Source organism: Melospiza melodia, chromosome 11 (assembly GCF_035770615.1).
Source record: "Melospiza melodia melodia isolate bMelMel2 chromosome 11, bMelMel2.pri, whole genome shotgun sequence".
In the NCBI taxonomy this organism is placed as follows: Eukaryota; Metazoa; Chordata; class Aves; order Passeriformes; family Passerellidae; genus Melospiza; species Melospiza melodia.
The window spans coordinates 4,602,868-4,624,581 of record NC_086204.1 but is presented as its reverse complement, the minus strand read 5'-3'; the positions used below and the strand labels follow the sequence as shown (position 1 = coordinate 4,624,581).

The 21,714-nt window shown below is 40.8% G+C and overlaps 1 protein-coding gene across 3 annotated transcripts in view; it reads left to right on the top strand.

Annotated features, from left to right (window-relative positions):
• The window catches only part of RALGPS2 (Ral GEF with PH domain and SH3 binding motif 2), a 114,625-nt gene that overhangs the window by 9,148 nt on the left and 83,763 nt on the right, over nucleotides 1–21,714 (top strand). For all 3 annotated transcript variants that reach the window (XM_063165397.1, XM_063165395.1, XM_063165396.1), the window contains exons 2-3: nucleotides 14,218–14,348; nucleotides 16,970–17,077. In XM_063165397.1, the coding sequence (XP_063021467.1) occupies nucleotides 14,292–14,348; nucleotides 16,970–17,077 (165 nt within the window). In that variant the 5' untranslated portion in view covers nucleotides 14,218–14,291. The remainder of the gene's footprint in view (nucleotides 1–14,217; nucleotides 14,349–16,969; nucleotides 17,078–21,714) is intronic.

The window sequence follows — 21,714 nt, the reverse complement described above, 5'->3', positions numbered from 1 at the left end:
AAAAAGCAAGCTTGGTAAGTTTTCACTATTGATGTGTGCCAGAGGTACAGTGTTTTATATAGCTGAAGGCACATTAAAGCAATATGAAGCAAAAAAAGCTACTTTTGAGGTACTAAAGTATTTCTTTACCTTTGAGGAATGGCAGGTAAGCTGATGGAGTGCTCTAGGACCTGCTTGTGAGCAGCTTCCTCAGTGCCTGCATGTAATGACTTGCCCTTGTACCTAATTAACTCAGTGGCTTTTTTTAATGTGGATAGGGTCTGTGTGATGACAGAACTTGAACTGTATCTCATGCTGTGACTTGCCTTTAATACTGCTGTAAAGTCAGTCTTGACTCTTTCTGAGGCTGTCTTGGTGGGAAGGCTTCTTCAATTAGGAGCTAGTTCATGTTTCAGATAAGGCAATTTAATTTATCTTCAAAGAGGTATTTCTGTAGCTGTGTATGAGCTGGTGTTCAGGGACATGGGCTTGTTGAGAAGTGAGGTCTAAAACTGTTCAAGACCAGCAGCTGGAGCTGTTTTAATTCCTTCTGGTTTTGGTCATCAATGCCATATGACCGGGAGGGAGAGGGAAAGAAATATCCACATATGTGTTGTTGCACGTTGCGATATTATTTTTTTTTGTATGTACAATTTAAAGTTTTTAAGGTGACATTATGTCAGGGCTTATAGCAAAACTTAGCAAGTGTGTAAAACAGGTATGAAGTTTTAAGCATGTTAAGACTAAAAGGAGTTGACAGTATGCACTATTGATTTGAGGCTGATGTGGTTTTTTTGAAGAATATTTCTTGATCTGAATTCTATCACTTATAGGACAATAAAGACATTAATTGAAAGGGCATTGTTGAGGCCAAAGTCTTTTATGAAGAGTGGGTTTGGAAGATGTGAAATCTGCTGTGCAGATCTGTGTGTTGGTACAATTCAGAGGTGTGTTGTATTTGTGTTGCACTGTCAGACAGACACAGAAATCCAGTTGGCATCTGTTAAGTGATACTGCTAAAAAGGGAAGATAGCTCCTTGCATTATTTATCAGACAAACACAAGAGATGTCTTGCTAAGCTACTGCACCCACAAAACTTCTGTTAAATCCCTCATTTGTAAACAAAGATACATTGTAGAAGAGTTTAGACCTTTATTTCAGCTGTACCTGGGTTTTTTTAAAGGTAGCTCTTAATCTCCTGACTTAGGAAATTATTTTACTTACTTTTTCTTCCTCTCTTTTTATGAGGTAATAATCTTAAATGGAAAACAGAATCGGGCAGTAGTGGAGTTAAAGGACGTGGACAGAAGTGAGATCTCTGCAGGGACCAGGAAAAGACAGGCTTCCCTTGCTGTCTTGGGGTTTGTCAGAGTTCTGTGCTGCTTTCAGGTGTCACGTTTCTGTGTCTGGTACTGAATGTCGTGGCTATCTTCTTGATTCTGCTTGAAGTGAGGGAGGGCAGATGAGGAGAAGTGATGGACTTCAGCAACTGAAGTTTTTGTTGCTTGTCTCTTTCTCTGGTGTCATCTTTCCCTATTATGTTCAGCCTGTTAATGCAATTGGATATCTTTTTTTCCCCAGGGCAGAAGGGTGTGTTTCTATGATGTTATCATTAGACTTGCTGATCACTGGTTCTTTGTTGCTTTTTCTGTATTTCTGATTCTCATAAAGTTGGTAGAAGTGCTTTGCTTACAGGAAAAATATTGCTGTCTTTTGGAATTCATAATCAGCATCTTCTCTGATGATGAGGCTGATGATTTTTAATGTAACAATACTTAAAATTAGAGAACATGTAATGGAAGAGGTAAAGGAGTCTTGCTTAGGTTGGAAATGCCACTTGGGAATTGTGTTCTCTTTTGGGTATGGGGCTTTTGGGGATTTGCTTGGGTCCCAGGGTGAGCTGATGCTGAATTGGCTCCATTTGTCAGTGAGGGGGCTGCTTTATGCAGCTGCTCTGATGGAGCAGCCCTGCTGTCTGATGTTTGCCAGCTCTGTCAGGTTAATGGTGTTTATTAGCCACCACAACTCTCCTGGAAAGCCCTGCTCTGTTGTTTGTGAACAAACTACATTCATCTGTCAGAAAGACCCTGTAAATCCCTATATGAATATTGAATTTAAATTAGTAGTTGTGATGCCTGTTTTTGCTTAGCTAGTTTTTGTTGGCTGACTCGGAGGTAGTGAAAGATAAATTTGTATAGATCATTAAAATAGCTTTGCTTTTAAGTGATAAAGCTGTTTCAGAAGTATCACCTGCCAAAACACACTAACCATGTTGTGGCTGGTGACTTCAGGGTATTTCAACAGTAAGGTACTAATACCCTATTTATGATGTGGCTGCTTCTCTTTCATGTTTAAATAACAGCAGCATCAGCATGAACCTCCCCTACTTGGCAAGCTGAACGTGAAACTGAAAGATTAAAGTGTTTTCAGAGGGCAGCCAAGGTATTGACTTTTTCAGCCATTCTTTCAGCAGGTAACAGGCAACTTGCTTCCTGCTAGTTTAGCATGGGGAAATGCATTCCTAATTTGTGTTTTGCTTTGTTTTTTTAGTTTGATGATATGGACGATCTTGACTTGGAGATAATACTGAAAGCTCTTAATTAGTTGAGTTTATATATATACACACATGCACACACACATATATTTAATTGGGCTCCCTGTTGAGCTCTCCCAGCTGAGTTTGTTTCCCAGCACAGCTTTCTCTTCACTGGGGCTTTTTTGTTGCTCAGGCAAGGCTGCTCCTTCTTTGCTATGCAGCATCCACTCATCCTTCTCATGTTGACAGATTTCCTTGCACCTCCAGAACAAGGACACTTTAATGACAAAGCAGCATCAAATCCTTGTCCAAACTAACTTGGGCTACTCATTCCAAATACTTAGAAACAGTTGCTAAGACCCTTTCAGTTCTCTGTGTTAGTCATGGACATTTCTTTCATGTTTTTCCTCTTATTCAAGGTGAATCTTGCACGAGAGCAAAAATGCTTGTCTTAGCTAAGCTACATATTTGTGTGACTGGATTTTTGTTTTAAGACAGCAATACAGGGCATGGCAGGGCTCAAAGAAGTGTTGTATTTTCATTTAGATGAGGTGAAGAATTAGCTTCCATTGATTTGTCCAGAATGACCAATGACTGCTGCTTTAGAAAAAGCCAAAAATTGTTGTTGGTTATTCTGGACTAAAGATGTCCTCTCTGCAGAAGGGGGAAAAAATGTTTGTGCAAAATTTAGAACAGGATTCCTGCCAGAAGTTGCCAGGGAATCCTTACCTGGTAGATGTCTTAGGATCTGAGGATCTTTGCTTTAGTTCTTCTAATTGTGGTTTCCCTGAGCTTTATTGCTGTCATGGTTTTGGTGAACCTGGAAAGGAAGCAAAGCAATTTCCAATCATTTTGCTAAGATCAGAGATTTTGGCTAGTAGTATTAGTGAAATAGCAGATAGAGGATTCTGTTGGAAGGTTCTAATCTGTGAGCTTTTTAAAGATAAAGTTACCATCCCCTCGTGGTCCCATGACAATGGGTTTTGTATTCCTACTTGTGGTAGCTTGCCCTGTCATGCCATGCACTTTCTTGCATTGCAGCACTCCAGTTTTACTTTTTATCAGTTAAAAGATTAACAAAAAGTTGACTATAATTCTCTCTTTAGTTAAATGAAATGTTAAATCGCATGGCTTCCTTAAAAGGAAAGTGTTATCTGCTGTAAATCAGTAGTTTACATTCAAAACACCATTTTCCCTCAAATCCATCACAGCTCTGTTGTGTACAGAGTACTTCTGTCATTACTCTTGGACCCAAGTTTCCAGCTTGCACATGTCTGCACTTAAATCAATCTTTAGTATCTGCTTTCATTGATTTGGCAGAAATGGACACAGCTGTGTTTCATAAGCTTAAGGATATGTTTGAGTGATAATTATCCAGTCATCCTCTGAACAGCTCAAATATCCAAGTAGCTGGGTAGGATATCACTTGTGAACATGCTGTGCTGAATTCACAGTGCTGGAATAATCTTAAAAATCCTTCTTGACAGTCTGTATTGAAGGCATGTCATTAATCTTACCCCTGCAGTGGCTTTCTCTTGGTTTTGTAACAAGAATTTAAGGCTTGCCTTTACTGCCCTTAGAGGTATACAAATGATTTTGTGTAGCTGGTTCTTACTCTTTGCCAGCTGTGCTCTTCAAATTAATGCTTGTGCTGCTCCATCTCAGTGTCTTTTTGATGTCTTCTGGAAAGCATTGTGTTCTACATCAGTTACACAAGTTCTGTAGATATTTATTATGTCATTCCCTCTTTAGGGCACCTCCTTTCATCAATAATGCAGATAGATGGCTTAGAAATGGCTCCAGCAGGGCTCTTGTTTATAATGCCCATTTACCTGAAGTCACACTGAGATTTTTCTGGTGACTGGGCTGATGTTGTTTGTGAACAAATGACAAATGGGTTTACCAGAATTTCAGGCCTTCAAATAAATTCCTGTCTGCCTTGAGTGTCTAAAGAGACACTGTTGCCCTGTGGTCTACTCTAAGTTTCTATTTTGATAGCAAGAAAAAAGTCTGATGCCATCTTAAAAATACATTGTCCCCCTTCATGAGAATATTCACTCTGAATTGTTTGAGTTGAAGCAAACATTCTTGGTCAACAGTTTCAAGCCCTCTGAGTGGGTCACTGATAAGTGGTCAGGCCATCTGACTCTTGGAGTCCTGTACTTGAATTAACTTGGTTTCCAGGTTTCTGTTGTGTTTTATTAGGCTGGTGCTTTGCTGGTCACTGCTTGCTGACTGCTCTTGGGTGGAGAAAGGTATTTGACTTTAAGTGATGGGTATTTGGGTCTTCATCTATCCTCTCCTGAGTTGGCTGATTTACTGAGGCCCTTCCACAGTGAGACAGAAATATGGAAAAGAGGTGAAGGGAATGCTCAGATTGATAAATAACTGCTTTGTGTGTTGTTTGCTTGTTGAAGTTGCCTGCCCTGGGCCTGACACCCTCCCATAAATGAATGCAGGGATGGTGACACAGGCAGAAGATCCCCCTCTCTCCCCAAATGCCTGCTGTAGTTTCCCATAGCAGTCACCACACCAAACAGGCAATTCAGGCTGATAGATTTTCCCCTGTTGGCACCATTTCTATAGCAACAGTGCACATCAGTGCATGATGTTCAGGAAAGAATAATTACAGAGAACATGGCTGAAATGTTGCTGCCCAGGTTTTACTGATAAAGGCTGTACTCATCTCTGAAAGCTGAATTTCAAACCAGACTAAGATATTGTGTGTCCTCTTTGAGAAAAGTCTTAAGTGTTTATTAGTGGCTTAATAAAGAAATGCAGTAAAATGTTCTCTCAGCAGTATTTTCTTCTCAGTGAAAAACTCAGGCATTCAACCAGGGAGGAGTTTTGACTTCTTTTCCTTTTTTACCTTACTGTACAAAGCAAGGGTGCAGCTAAGGCTGGTGGATGTACCATGTCCTTATTTCTGTGGATTTGGAGGCTGTTATTCAGCAACAGTTGGGACTTTCTCATCTCTCTCTTGTTAAAAATCTGTCCTAGGATGGTTTGATCATCTTAGTTTTGGTTTGGCTGTTTGCAATTTTGACCCTAGCACTTGACACCTACAGGAGTAGGCTTGGAAATTTGAGTTTTCTTTTTACCCTGTGTGATGTGTAGGTTTACACAGGAAATTCAGGGGGGATCCTCAGGCTTGGTTTTTATCAGATTTTTTCTTACATGTGCTTTTGGCATGTGAGGCTGGTACTGCTGGTGTCAGAGTTCCTGTCGTCTGTTTGCAGTAACAGAACTCAGGCTGTCAGTTGTCATTCCTGTACATAAAGTTATATTCAAGTATTTTTCCCAAATCTTTTTCCTTCTGAGAGAAGGCAGCCACCTGCGTGGATCCATTGGCAGATCATTACAATGATCTTCAAGTCTGCCTTCTGCTGAAATTTTTTGTGCTGCCTTATTGAAAATAATAATAAAGAAACTAGGAATATAGAAAGCAGTTCTAGAGACTATTCACTGTGAGATGTGATATTTTTGCTGATGCACAGTCTTAATAATTCTTCCCCATTTGTGTGTAACTTGTATTATCCTCAAACAAAGCAAAACTGGATCTAACTATGTCTGAAAAGAGTTTTTGGATCCTGAAGTCCATGTTAGCAGCATTCAGTGCTCCACTGTTGCATGCTCTTCAGTATGACATCCCTGTTCAGAATGGTGTCCACAGATGTGTTCTTTATTAATTCCACTGATTTCATGCCTGCACTTCTTAGCCAGAATAACACTTTGCAAACTGAGCACCACTTAATCAAGGGGACATTCATCATTTACTGCTCCTCTTGTTTGCAAACAAAACTGACAACTGTATGGCTAAGTGGTGGAGGTGAAAATCCAATTGGGGAAAGATTATCATCTTATAGAACTGCCTAATTAATTAAAATATTTGCTTCTAGTTTAAATCCTATTTATTTTCTTTGCAATCTTTTTACTTCTTATTCTTGAAAATAAGTATTTCCTTCAGCAATGTCTCTAGGTTATGTTTTCTCCTGCTGTGTCTTTGGGGCAAGGAGGGATTCTCCTCTGGTTCCTTGAGCAGACCTGGATTTCTTCTTCAGGATGAAAGCAGATTTTGCTCCAAGAGGTTCAGCTTTGGTTTGTTTTAGTTGTGGGAGGGAGATCAGGAAGGAAGAACCTTACACTTCTGATGTACTTTCTGTGCTAAAAGAATTCCCTACTGCTTACTCTTTTGGCATATGGGAACTAAACCAAACTGTATCATAAATTCAAAGTTTCACTCTTCTGGTAGCACTTGCATAGTAATAGGCAGATCCAAAGGAATGAAGCTTTGTTCTGTGCACTTTTCTCAAGAACTACAGAGGTTTCTTGATGATCTCTGAAGGAAGAAGCACCCAGAGATGTGAGGATTTGTAAGCATTTTGTAAGCAGAAAGTTCTTCAGGTTTTGTGCAGTTCTTGTCTTGGTGTGCCTACATTTTGTCTTTTATCACTCAGCCACTGCTGGAGAGGCCTTTAGGTAGCAGAAAGCCAAGCTCCAGGACCTCAGGCTGAGCCTGAATGGCACATACACATGTTCACAATTTTGGCTTACTCCATTTGCTGCCTGCAATGATCCTTTCCCTTCTGCTTGATTCGTGCCTTTGTGAGAGCCCAGCTCTGCCACTGCTTGCAGCTGTGTCCCAGTTCTCATACCCAAATTTGTTGCCTTCTGCTAGAATATCTCCCATTTCAGTCTTGGCCCTGAGTCAGTCCACTGAGGAAAGCTGCTTTTGAGTGGTAAGGATCTCCTTCCTATTTGTGTGTAACTAACCTGGAAAATTTTCCATTTTGAGCTGAACCTCTTGATTGTTGTTGCAAGTTGATGACAGACTGGGATAATGGTTTGATTTTTGTAATAGGATTTGGTAAATGAGTAACTTGTGCCTTGGAGAAGGATATTCTGGCTTTCAGTTTTGGTTTTTCTTTATCTCATCCTAGGACATGGGAGCTACAAGTTGTACCAGTTTTTGAGATTAAAAAGGAGAGCATGGGTACTGGAGAACCACAGAGAGGAGGCCTCATTAGCTGGAAACCAAGATATGAATGAGACAGAGCCTTGCTGTTACCTTGCTGTTATCTCTCTCTCTTTCTTTATTTCTCCCCCAGCCTCCTTCCATTCCCTAAGCTGGGGAATGAGGTGCATAAAAGCAGCAATAGGATTTATTCAGAACAAATTACAGTGAAAGTGCTCTGTGAATAGTGTCTTAAAGAATAATAATTTTACCTAATTGACAGCTAAAGCATTTTTCTAAGGTAGAAAAAGGGAATCTAAATTTAAATGAATAGATTTAATGAAACTTCATTTTTATTTAAAACTTCAGTGTCAAACCTAATGAAAGAACTTTTTGTTCCCTTTCTTGCTATTTTGTGGGTTCTAATTTCATCTGTCTTGGAGCTTAACCAGCTGATACTGCTGTGACTGTTGTGCAACAGCTGCCTGGGGAAGGAATGTGTGTGTGACAGAAGTGAGCTGTGTGAGCACAGAAGTGCTTTGAGTTTCCAGCAGAGTCTGTGTCTCTGGGGCAGCTGTGCTGCTCCTGCTGCAGCGTGTGGCACTTTGTGTCAGGGAGGAGTCCAGCATGAACCTGAGCAGCTGTGAGATATTTGCTGTTAGTGGTGGTGTCTGAAAACTGCTCAAGAACCCAATTGCTGTTACTCAGATTTTGAGCATAAATTTGCATTTTATTCTTCTGGTTTATCTGCATTATATACTTCCGGTTTATCTTCCTGATAGTTAAATATGGCAATTGTGTCCTTGTGCAGATCTCAGTTTCCTACCATAAGCAAGCTGAGGTCTCGTGGGTTCCTCTTAGGAAAGAAGTTTCGCTGCCTTGAGAATACCTGCAAGCCCTTCTGTGCATGCATTTCATGGAAAAAATGTTTTGGAAACAAGGTGACCAGAACTGCATAGAGTACAGCATCAGTGTCCCTTCTGCAGGTAGTCTTGGTTCATAGCTGATGTAAATATCTGGGTCTCATGTGGCTACTTCATGTTTACAGCATCATTTCCAGCTGAAATTCACAGCAGAAATTTTACAGGAGTCAGCTACAAGAGCCCTTTAATGATTGACTTTTTCTTTTCATTCTTCTGTCCATCAGATAGTTTTATTTCTCCTGTATTACATTGCTTTCCTGTATTTCTAAATGGTTTTTGTTATAATATTTGTGGTGGTATTGAACATTTAATAACTTTTAGTAGTCTGGTTTTTTGATATTATGCTGCCCTGTTTTTGTCATGTCTACCCAACATGTGTCTTCTCTCCTATCTCAGTCTTCACTAGTGGTAAATTGCCAAGATTCACACATCTGGAGATTTCATAGTGTGTGGGATTTTATTATTTTCAGTGATACATTTTCTGCAGGAGAATGCAGTAGTATTAACTTGCTTGAGCTTTTATGTCTTTTGTGGAAGTTACTATTTTTATCAGCTTTACTATCTTAATATCATCATGCCTACTGAAAACTGAATTCAAGTGTGGCTTTAGATGATTTTCATTTCTGTTCTTTGAGGATATTTGCATATTGTCTTTATTTGTGCAGTGCAGTAACTAGGCTGGGTTTCTGCTTTGGTGGCTGGAATGTGAAACTGAAGGATGTAGTTTGGAAGGCGCAATTTGTTTTTTCTTCGTTGTTCTTTGCCTGTTCCTTGGTAACTCTCTGCTTCATTGTGGGTCTTTTATGTTCTTTGGATTCGTTTTGATGTGGAGTGTGTGCTTTGCCTTTTTTTAAAATGTGTTTGGTTTCTTAGATTTTTTCATTGTGGGTTGTATTCATCCTTAGCAGTTGTCTCAGCTTTTACCTTTTGGAGTTAAGTTTTCCTGCACTCTCTAGTTTCCACAAGATCAGGAGCTGAGGTTCATTGTGTCTGGAACAGATTATTTTGGTCCCTAACGTCTTGGGTAGTGACTCTGCATTTATAGTTAATGATGATCCATGCAAGGCACTTTTGTTTTCTAAATGGGGATCTGTGATCAAAACAAATGACACTTTGTACTGACATTGTGTGTAAGAATAAAAGAGGATATTGGTCATCTTGACTCTTGAGCTGTTCCTAAAACTTCAGTGTTTGTTTCCTCAAAGCTTCTGTACTGTTCTGGGCAGGAAGTTTCAAATGTAATTTTAAGGTTGTGTTTAATTTTAGGGTTGTCTTTTAAAATGCTGTTTATACAGTACTTCGGGGACAGTGTTTGACCCAGACTGAGCCAAGAACATCTGCTGTGGAAGGGAATCAGGTGTCAGTGTTGTGTTAGACGTCTGTGAGAGTCCAGTACTCTCTGCTCAGGCTCTTTCAGATATTCCACACGTGGAGGGTGGAATGCTAAATGCTAGATTAACCATTTGAATATGGCTGATGGTACAGAGGATTTCTGATTTAGCAGTGTGATACACAATATGCTGAAATCGCGATGCAAATGCAAGTTCCGCTTAGCAAACTCCAGCAACTGCTTGTACACAGCTTGTACACAATGCTGGTTATATCCCCGTGTGTGACCCGGAGTGTGCTCCCTGTCGCGATGCTGGTGGCACCAGGAAGGAGTACGTGGGTTGGAGCCAGCTGATGCTCTGACATTCCGTGGTGCTGTGGTTTTGCTGCCCCGTGTGCTGCAGCTGACCCCGGCACACGGTCACAGTCACTTGTGACACAGCGCTGGGGAGAAGCGTTTCCAGCCGCAGTTGATTCACTCTCACTCAGCTGGGCTGCAGTCAGTGCGTCTGGCAGCGCTGTTTGTCCGGAACAAAGGGCACACTCTGCTCCCCTTTGTGCTGGGATCAGGTCGGCTCTGCCTCGGCTGGGCTCGGGCACACCCTGCTGCTGCTGCCCCTGCTCGGAGCTGCCTTCCCTTGGGGGATCTGCAGGGCAGCCCCTGCCTGGGAATGGTCAGCACCACAGCTTGGGTGGATTTGCAGAAAACTCACTGGAGGCACCAGACCCTGCTTAGCTGTGCTGGCTTTGGCTGGGTATAGTTCATTTTCTCCACAGTATCTGGTGTGGGGCTGTGTTTTGGATTTCTCTCTGTGCTGAGAGCAGTGTTGATACCACAGCAGTATTTTGGTTACTCTGAGCAGGGCTTACACAGAGTCAAGGCCTTTTCTGCTCCTCATCCCACCAGCAAAGAGGCTGGGCTGCACAACAAACTGGGATGGGGTATAGCCAGGACAGCTGACCCCAGCAGGATTATTCTAGGTCATAGATATAACAATATGTAAATCTGGAGGAAGAAGGTGGAAGGGATGATGTTTGGAGTGACTTTTGCCTTTCCATGTTACACAGGACGGAGCCCTGCTTTCCTGGGGCTGGCTGAACACCTGCCTGCTCATGGGAAGCAGGGAATGAATTCCTTGTTCTGCTTGAGCACACGGGTTTTGCTTTCCCTACTGAGCTGTCTCCATCTCAGCCCATGAGATCTTTCACTTCTATTCTGCTGATTGTCTCCCCCATCCACTGTGGGGGAGTGAGTGAGTGGCTGCATGGGGCTGAATTGCTGGCTGGGGCTAAACCACAACAACAGTCTAGGTATTTTCATTGTTTGAGTGTGATGAATATTTGTATCAGTATTTTTAGTTTGCTTTCTACTGTACAGTATGAGTGGTGTGGTAGGAAGATACCTCACAGTGTGTCAAGGCTTCAGGCTGGCATCAATGCTTAGGTGTTTGTGCATCATAGAAACACTCTCAGTTCCACATGCAATTAATTTCTGAGCACAAAGGCATTTATTGAATGGGAGAGGAGAAACTGACTGGGAGTTCAGATTACTCCGTGTAACTCAGTTTGGTAATTGGAGACACGAGGTGGGCAGGGAACACTGTGACACTACTGCAGTGTGGTGACAGTCATTCCACAGACAGCTGTGCTGCTCTGAACTTCTCTGCTCTTGATCACTTTCTGATTCTGCTGTTCACAGATTATTTGGGTGTTGGGCAGAAGGATAGTATAGAAAGCAAATTATTTAGTTATTCCAGTATGAGGATTTTTTCAATATCTGTCTCAAGTAACGCATTGACCAAAACTGTTGCTATGAGTGTTCCTGTTATGGGAGTGGTGATGTACTTCTGAAAGCTGCTAGACGTGAGAACATTGTGAAAGTTGCCAATTCTGGAACTTCAAAGTTTATAAATATATATTTACAGTAGTTCAGTACTAATTCAGCTCCTTACTGTATCTCCACAAAATAGGAAAAAGTATAAATATATTCAGGCATACTCTTGTAATGTAGCAATGGGCACAAAATTATCATTGTATGGACAGCTTTGTTAGGATGCAGCTTGATGGCAGATTATATATTTTATAAACTCCATTTTCTTTGCATGAAGGGTTTTTTTCCTAAGTGATTTTCTGCTTATTAAAAAAAAATAAATGGAAAAAGCCAATGTTTGTGTGCCTCATAGAAGTCACTTCTCAGCATGGTGGCCTACACCTAACTAAGAGAGTTCTCTCAACTCCCATCACAGTAAGCAGGTAGAAAAGGAGAACCTGGATCAGTGTGCAGCACTGCTGGCCCTTCCTGGCAGATCCTGTGGGGTGGAAAGTCTGTCAGGGAATATGGGGAGGGAGTTCCTGTGAGTGGCTGTGGGTTCTGTGAGAGGAGCCATTGAGGAAACTGGGCTTGAGCATTTGCTGACACAGGAATTCATTTGCTCTTGTTGATGTGAGGCTGAGCTGCCAGCTCCATAGGCTTCTGTGATAGCTGTAATTTCTTTTAATTAACACCATCCAAATATTGCCACAAAAAAAAGCCGTCAGAGCTCAGGTTTTTATTTTTCCTTGCAAAGAAGGACATCTCTTATTCTTTCCCTTTTCACTTCCCATTGGTATGGAGAAGGGGAACAATTGAAGCTGATGTGAGGCAAGGGTCAAATATATAACCTTTATTTAAGATTACACAATTTTGTCATACTCTCCATAACTGTATCATACAAAGCCAAAGTGCCAACTTTCCTTAAAAGTATAATGGTTTAAAAAAACCCAAATTTTTAAAGGGTAGGGTTTTTTTTTTAGCAGAGGAGATTACTTTGGGATAAATTTACCATTTTCAGCATGTCAGGGGACCTGACACTGGTGTTGAAGATGTGGTACCTCTGTCCTCTACTGTCACTACATAAATGAAACTTGTAACACATCAGAGTTTCATTTCTGTGCTTTCCCCTTCTGTAAATGAAAAAGCTGCAGGAGAGAGGCACTGGGGAGCTGTGCATTTGGCAATATTCCACAAGACAATCTGAAGGGTAATTGAGATGGGGAAGGACAGGACAGCAGTGACTCTCAGAAGCCAGAGATGAGATTTTTTCCTTTATGTGGTCTGTAATTTAAAGCTTAAGTGCAGTTGAATGCATTTTCAGTGGAGGAATCAGTGTTAATTAAAGCATGAGGACTGGGAGTGTAACATTAAAATGAAATGTAGCATCCTCTCTCCTGTGAATGAGAGTTCTGTCAGTTTTCCCAAAACAACTGAGGGTGGAATGTGGGTGGCTGTGCTGAACAACTCAGATGGGACTGGTAATACTCAGAAATACCTGGAAGCTGTAGTGTGTGACTGACATTTGCCACATTGCTCTCTTGCATTGCATTCTTATGGTGACACTTGAAAATTTGAGGATATCTTACTGCTTAAATATTGCTCTTTTTTTGGGATATTTTCTTATTTAAATATTGCAGTCTCTTGCCTTCCAAGCTTGTCTGTCTGACATACTTGGTTTAGGTCACTTGGAGATACAGCTTTTCAGATTATTTTATTGCATTCCTTAGAGGCATTAAGTATGAGCTGCTGTAAAACTGTTTTGTCATGTAGAATTACCAGTTACCTGTCACTCTCCATTTGTTTTCAGACCATGCAATACTCTGAATTAAACTACAAACCAAAAGTGAACTTAATAAACAGCAGCAACTTTGGAAGCACTCACCTGTGCTATAGACATAGATCCATGGAAGCTGATTTATAATAGTTTTCACACTAGAGGGCACTAACAGCTCATTAATTTAAGCACAAACCAATTTTTACTCTGTAACACTGGGGTTGGGTAGTCTTACAGTTTTTATAGTGGATGCCAAAGGGTTCCATTTCTTTGCAGCCTTTTCTCTGCAGGAATGAAAGTCATAGTGTTCATGCAAGAGTGCATTAAAAGTCAGTGTGTGGAGTTTTCCTTTGTGTGTTTTTCTGTTTGGGTTTTTTTTACTAAGCAGTAGTTTGGGTCATTTGTGGAGAAAATGATAAATTCCATTTTTACTTTTAATTGCTTTCAATGTAATAATTTTTGCTGGAAGCTGGTGAAGAGTCCTATAAGACAGGAAGTGATAATACCTCAAAGTTACCTAATAGAGTTAACATATATACTGGAATATACCTTTTAAAGCTGGTAATAAAAGGAAGAGCAGAGTATGTGAACTGATGTTGCAGACATCAATTTGTTAGGGCTACTGCTGCATATATTTACATATTGATTCCTGGCATAGAGAAAACAATAGGGGAAAAGAATATGGTAAGTCAATACTGCCAGTGCCTGATGGATCTTAATGGATCCTTCAGTTTATGTTGGTTTTAAGTATTTTGGTAATCTTAAAATACAGGTCAGAATCCAAAGTCTGGACCTCAGAGTGGTGTAGCCATTTTGGAAGTAATTTATTTTTGTTAAGGATTTTAGGCACTGCATCTTGATGAAAAGCCCTGCAGAAAGTGGTTTGTGACACCTTTTTGCTCTTTGCAGGAATGGTTATTGGGTTGCCTTGGAGATGATCCTGCTGCTGTAAATGTGGGGCTGAAGATTCATGGTGTGGCAGTATGGAGCTAATGAACGGACAGTCCAGTGGTGTTAACATTGCAGCTACTGCTTCAGAGGTAAGGATGGGAACCTCAGTTACTGCCTAACCATGGACTCAACTTTTACTTTAAAGTGCACTAAAATGTGAGTTTTTCTTTTAACAGCTGTCATCCAACAGACTCTTGTACTATGTGTTGGTTTCATACACTCCAGTTTAGTGTGAATAAAATGTAAAGTCCTGAACTTGGCATACCAAAATAGAGCATGAACTTGCATATACCATAGCCAAAGCTGACTTTTTCCATGTTCTCTTCCATCACATCTAGACAAGGAAGCTTTTCTTTTCAAGTTTTAACAGGAATAGACACTCTTAGCACGTTAAGCTGGCTTGGCAAGGCCGGTGGGAAATGTTCTTTTCTTTGACAGGTACTTGTAGTGTGTACTGAGGGCAGTCTGACACAGCAGCAGTGAATAAAGTTGTTCCCTTTGTCTCTTGGACTCTGTTCTGGCATAGGTGGGGATCCCTCCTGCCCATCAAAGCTTCTGCCCTCTAGAAATGAGCAGCTTGTGAGCTGAGTGTGTGCATCAGCCAAGCAATGGAGATTGGCCTCCTCTGCTGGTGCCTCTCAGTTTGAAGTGAATGTGGTTTTCCATTTGTCACCTGCTTGTTGAGGAACAGCCTTGGGCTGAAATTAGAGCACTACAGAGTCAATAGGGATGAGAGCCACAAAGTCCTGACTGAAGTTGCTTCCTCCATGAATCTCTGCACTGTAGCAGAGATGTTTGTTTATTTATTTACATGTTTACAGATGAGTTTTGATAGCAGCTATGTGTGGTGTGCACTTGCATATGGGAAATGGGGAGTACCACAACCAAGGTAAAAGACTCCAAAAAAAATTGGAGTCTTGTGCTACCAAAAGGAACCAAATAATCTCCACCACAATTTCACAACTATTGTCAAGAAAGCTGGCATTAGTGTCCAAGATCATTGTTTGTTTTTATATAGATTCTTGTACTCCTGTTATAATTGCTTCCTGAATCATTGACTGCTTTTTGGCAAGCACCTGAGAAATTTTCTTGGAGGAAAGCAACCTTTTTACTGAGCAAAATAGTCTTGAATGTTTATGTGACACCTGATAAAATTGAGTAACATATATTTTGGCAAAATTACATGAATTTACTTTAAGCAAGTGGTATTTTTTTCCTAGCTTGACTAAGAAGTAGGAAAGAGGACTTGTAACTGAAATGTTTCTGTAAGCATACTGGTTACTGAAAATTATGTCTGCTTTGGAGCTTTTGTTGGTGTTTTCAAAGGCAGATTTTTCAGAGAGATTGTAATATGAGTCTAATTAAAAGTGGACATCATTATTAAATAAGCACTTTCTTTTTAATGTGTCCTTATAACAGAAGTGCTTGAAAATGGAAATGAGTTTATTTCAGCTGGCTGAATTCTCAAGGACCCCTGTCCACAGCCTTGAAAGCTTGCAGCATTAGCAGTGAAATGGCACAGACTCTCACAAAGGGCCTTGATTCTGCTGGCCACCCCAACAATCCCACCCTGTGCATCCCTGGCAGTGCTGTCCAACCCCTCCTGGAGCTCTGGCAGCCTCAGGGCTGTGCCCATTGCCTGGGCAGTGCCCAGCACCCTCTGGGGAAGAACCTTTCTTTCCCTGATCCCCAAGCCTAGCTTCCCCTGACACAGCTTCAGCAATGAATAAATAGAATGTAGGTCTGCATCTCTGTGCTAGGGGAAGTGATTGCTCATAACACAGATGTATTGCTTTAATGTGAAAACTGTGTATGAAACATATGAAGCCAATATGAAGTGTTTATTTTTTGAGCCACACTTGTATTTTTCAAGGAAGAAAAACCTGTATTTTAGAGATAAATGTTCATAGAGTGGTATCCCAGGATCTGGTAATTTTTGCAAATGTCAATTACTGTAATTTAAAAACAACACTAAAATTCCTTCTGCTAAATGTCTTCAACAGGAACACATGTAGCTCAGTGTAATTTTTGTAAGCTTCCTTGTTTTTAAGAGAAAGTGGAAGAGAATTGATAACTATTACCTTGAAGCAGACCTTGTCTTTTTCCTTAACTTTGTGATATTTTTTCTGTTTGAAACTCAGTGTGACTGTATTGCTTTTGTTGATATAGCTGCTGTTATTACCATTCCTGTCAATAAAATTGGAATTTAATTATGCATTGAAATATAACTATTGTGTTTTGAGGAATTCCTTTGAAATAATGGAATTATTGGGATTGGAAGGGAAGGTAAAGCCCATGCACTGCAGGGACACCTTCCACTGTCCCAGGCTGCTCCAAGCCCCATCCAGCCTGGCCTTGGACACTTCAGGGATCCAGGGGCAGCCACAGCTCCTCTGGGCACCCTGTGCCAGGACCTGCCCACCCTCACAGCAAAGAATTTCTTCCCATTATCTAATCTAACCCTGCCCTCCTGCAGCTAGAAGGAAATCCATAGAAATCCAGATGTCACTTTGAGGGTCTGATTGTTTGCAGTCCACATCAGGAAAAAGTCTGTTTTGTGACTGAATTTGAATTGATAATTTACCCAATAGAAAAATTATGTGAACAATGACGTTTGGACAGAAATTTTGCTTTTGGGAGTGTGAAAAAGAGAAGACAAAAAGAAGAGGACAGGTCCAAAACATGCTCAGTGTTTTTTTTGTTTCTGCAGAAGAGTAGCAGCTCCGAGTCCTTGAGTGACAAGGGTTCAGCTGAACTGAAGAAGAGCTTTGATGCAGTGGTATTTGATGTTCTAAAGGTCACACCAGAGGAATATGCGGTAAGCCAGTCCAGGAATTCCAATTAACTTTGTGTGTGACTCTCCTTTGCAAATTTTCCTCTGCTTCTCTATTTCTGTGCCTTTTTTGCCTAATTTCTGTCATCCATGGATTTTAAAAACAGATCCTGTTCTTTAGTTCTTCATTGTCTCTATTCTGTTTGAAATTTGAATTGAAATTAATGGATCTTTTTGGGCTCTGCTGTCCAGGTATTTTTCATACTCTTATATGTAGCATAGACCAAAGAGTCTTCATTTATGTGATGCAATTTAATTCTGACATGCATATTTTAGTTACAAGGCTATACTTGATCTGTACTTGGGTTTTTTTCTGGAGCTGTTTTAATTCTTAGCTCTGCTCTTCTAGTTTTCTTCTTTTGGCTGCACAGAATAACGAGATGTTTAACTAAAATGTTGGGTGATTGTTTTGTTTTGTTTTTACTCCCTGTGGAGGTGAGGACAACAGATGGTCCCTCTAAGTGATTCAAGTATGTTGCTAGAAAGATTGCTAAGCTCTTAATGTATTTCCAATTCAAGTGATGAGATTCATGAGGAGTTGTCCTGGGGAGATTATTGATATGGAGTAATACATGTCACAAAATATTCCCATTTAGTTTGTTCTGGTTTGTAATTGTTAATAACTATTTCAGTTAATTATTAATGGCTCAATTGATTTGAATGAGAACACTGAAAATTTAAAGCAGCTGGATTATGAAGTGGTACTTAAACATGAAATTCTTTTTGGCTAAGGATCATAATTAATTATGGGATTTATTCCTGACTGAGGCTCAAGTCATGTGGTTTGGGCCTCTTCCTTGCACTGTTGTCAGGAACAGCTGGGCAATGCATCACCCACTTTCCATGGGAAGATATTTTTTGGGGCTGGCTGTCCTTCCAGTTTTATCTTATGATTCCTGTACATAAAGTAAACCTAACTTAGGGAATCTGGGGCTAGGGACATGAATTCCAGTGGATTATGCATTCAGGCCAGAATGAGTTTGTTGAATGGCTCTACTATTTACCAGTGGTGGATGCTGTTGGGCAGCAGAATGGATCAGTCAGTCTCTGTGGAGCTGCTGTCACTCCCTTGGACAGCAGAATATACAGAGGTGCCTTGTCACAGAATCATATTTCATAATTCTCGTGCTCCACTATCTAATCCTTCTTCTCTCAAATGCAGCAGCCTTTGACTCTGTGTGTTCTAAATGTTACCCACTTAAGAAATCTTGGTTAGGAAAAAATCTGTGTCCAAATCCAGTGTTTTTCTTGTTTTCATGTTACACCTCAAAGCGGGTAGAGTTCTACTCACCAACAGGAATCTTTTAATTAAGCATTTCACATTACAGTTATGAAGCTGTGCCTGTATTTTTGCTTTCTATTACTAAGCATAATTCTGCTGTTCTCTCAGTCCTCAAAAGAAACATTTTTGCTTTTAACCTTTTTCCTTTTAAAGTATCTAGTTCTTTGTAGCAGGTTTGATTTACTATAAATCAATATGAAACTTTTTGCACATAGAATTCTGAACAATTGAACAAAATCATCAGTATTCAGTCCTTTGGCAAGGAAAGAATTGATTTCATTTCTTTTCCAGTGTTTCTTTACACAGCTGCACTTCTTTGTTAATGCTTGTTTCCCCAGGCACTGCTTTTCCAGTAGCACCTTTTTGCTTTGAATACCATCTTTTTCTGATCATTTTTGCTGAAGGTTATAGAAATAAATAAATTTTTGGCAAAGACTTAGGTATCCTGGAGGAAAAGTATCTTTGACTCTTGTTTTTATTTTCTTGGCCACTTCTTCCTCTTCCTGGGTTTAATCCTGCTACAACAGAGAGGTGTAACATCTTCATCTGGGTTTCAGTGTGGATGTGAAGGCCGCCAGAGTTGGGCCAAACTCGTGAGGATGCAAAAATGTGTGAGATTTCCTGGTGGTGGGTAGTACCTCTTGGGTTGGACATGGATATGCTCCCAGTTGCTTTTTAAAGTATGAGAAAACTTCTCATTTAGTGATAGCTCTTACAGAATGGATCCAGTGCAGGCTGCAGACATGTCTCTGTGACAGCTGAGTGAATACTGTTTAAAATAATGTAATTTATTTTGAAGTGCTAAACTGGTGAAATAATTTGTGGGCTACCTAAGTAGCTTTTGATTGAGAGGAAAGATAACATGAACAAGCCAGTAAAACAGCAATAAAAGTAAGTTGCTGCACAGGAGGTAGTTAGGCAGCTGTCTAAATAATGGTTAGGAAGGGTTGGCTCCAATGGAAGAGTTCCTGAGCAGAGGTAGTGTAAAGGTGAGAGTTCACTGATCAGGATCAAGTCAACACAGACATTGTGAGGTCCCATCCTGTACCTTGTGTGATCTGTTTTGATCAGAACAGGTCCCTCTGCACACATGGGAGAAGTACAGTTATGAAAAAGAGGAAAAATCTGAAAGTTAATGAACTTTGAGATATGCTGGAAGTAAGATCCATGCTAGTGATTTCAGTACCAGTGAGAGACACAGATGTATTTTCAGTTCCCAGTTCTCAAAGACATCATTATCATTCCAAAACTCTCTCTGTTTAGTCGTTTAGTGGGTAAGAGACGAGTTGGACAACAAAAGGTTATAATCCTGGATTTTCAAGAAGCTGCTACCAAGCCAAAGAGAAACCTGAGTGCAGATATTTTTGGTGATTTTATTCCCATATTCTCCCCTTTGGCAGTCATCTAACACTGTCCTGAGTACACAGGAGGAGGGCTGTTTCATGTAATGGTCCTTTGTCTCTTAAGCAAAAGTCTTCCAGCCCTTCAAGGGGGCCAGTTGGAACAGTAATGGAAATTCTTGTTGTAATAGAGGTGTAAGAGTCAGTTATAACCTTGTTAGCAGCTGGGTGGTTTTAATCCTTCCCAAGACTGAAGGCTGCTTTAGAAAGGGCTGAGTTACAGAAATGGGTGAGATCTTCAGGCCTGCTGTTGCAAATTTATAGTTTGCTTTATCACCTTGCAGTTTACAGAGAGCTTCCAGGGGATGTATTGAATACCTGAGTGTTGCATGGATTTTGGGGAAGAAGAATCCCATTCAATGAGTATGAAGTAGTGTCAGGATCTCCTTTAGCTTCTCACAGTGACCCTGAGATGCGTTAGAAAATCTCTTTTCCCAGCCTGGCACTGAAGGAGGAGTCAGAGCTCTTCATTTCTCAGTCTCAAGGTTGTTTATTGTGTCTTATCTATAAAATTCTTTCTCCTGCCCTGCTGATGTCTTTCCAGCAGGACAGTTCCAGGCACTCTGCCTGCCCCAGGGGCAGTGTTATGTCTTTATAATATTTACAATTACTTTCCAATACCCATCACCTGTGTTAGACAGTGAGCTTCTACTCCAAACCAATCTGTAAGTGCCAACATCACAGCAGAAGATGGAGGCCAAGAAGAAGAAGGAGAAAGGCAGGACATGGCCAGATACCTCCATCTTGCTCCCTGAACCTCCATTCTAAAAACCCCAAAATCTACTTTTTCACCTTGTGATAAATTCACTATCATTCTACTTAATTTGTCATGGCTTGCAGATCTTCATCTAAGGTTGGTAACTTGCTCCATGGGTCATAATCATAATCATAACTTGCTCCATAATCATAATCACAGGCATTCTGGGCTCTGTGCCAGGGTCTCTGAGACCCCTGACAGGGGTCTTGGCTGCTCAGGACAGCCAGAGGGATGTCCTGGGTCCTGACAAAGCAGGACACATTAAGGACTCAATGGCCAGCTTTGTAGATGGAGCTAGGAAGGAGCCCATCTCTGATTTCAAGCCCTGCTTTTAGGCTGGTCACTGCCCAGTTCCTCATTGCTGGGCTGGGAGCCACAGCCAGGCTGGTGCCAGCCTTGCCCCGTGGTGTCTGGCCCTGCTGGGGGGGCCCTGGTGTGTCCAGGGTCGGCGTGGTCGCAGTGAATGCTCCCTGTTTTCATCCCAGAAGTGTGGTTTTGAGCACACAGGGCACAATTTGTGGGGCAGGGATCTGTCAGTGGTGCAGTGGCAGTGGGAAGGGGAGGCTGGTGAGGCTGAAGGAAAGAAGGAGAATGCTTGGGGACATGAGCTCCAAATTAAGGTGCTGGCCAACCTCATGAGGTTGAGGAAATATTTATTTTTTGCTTTACAGTAAATTCTTATTCCTTAGACAGCTACTGTTTAATTATTAGACTGTTTATTACTTTTTGACTCACTTTTCCATTTTATACTTTGACTTAGCCACGATGGTGTAAATATTTGAGGTAGAATTAAGGGAAACGCAGCTGTATAAATCCATTGCTTTTTTTTCCACCTAGTTATCTAAGAAGGATTCTTTATTCTTTGCCCTAGTCCCTGGAAGTGCTATGGAGTAAGCTCATGCTAAAATGTATGTGTATTTCTGTCTTTTTAATTCCTGTGAAGCTTTGTCAGATGGTTGTTGGAAGAAAATGCTGCTTATTTTGGAAACAATGTGAAAATAGAGTTTATTTTAAAATGGTTTCAATGAAACAAGGAGGAGTTCTTACTGACAGTGAAATATCAGGTTATCTACATCCTGCTAGCTTTACTTCACAAAAGAGTATTAGAGTAAATATGTTGCCAATGAGAGCAAGAAGAAGCAACTTAATTACAGCATGTGGAGGAACTCTCAATGATAAAAAT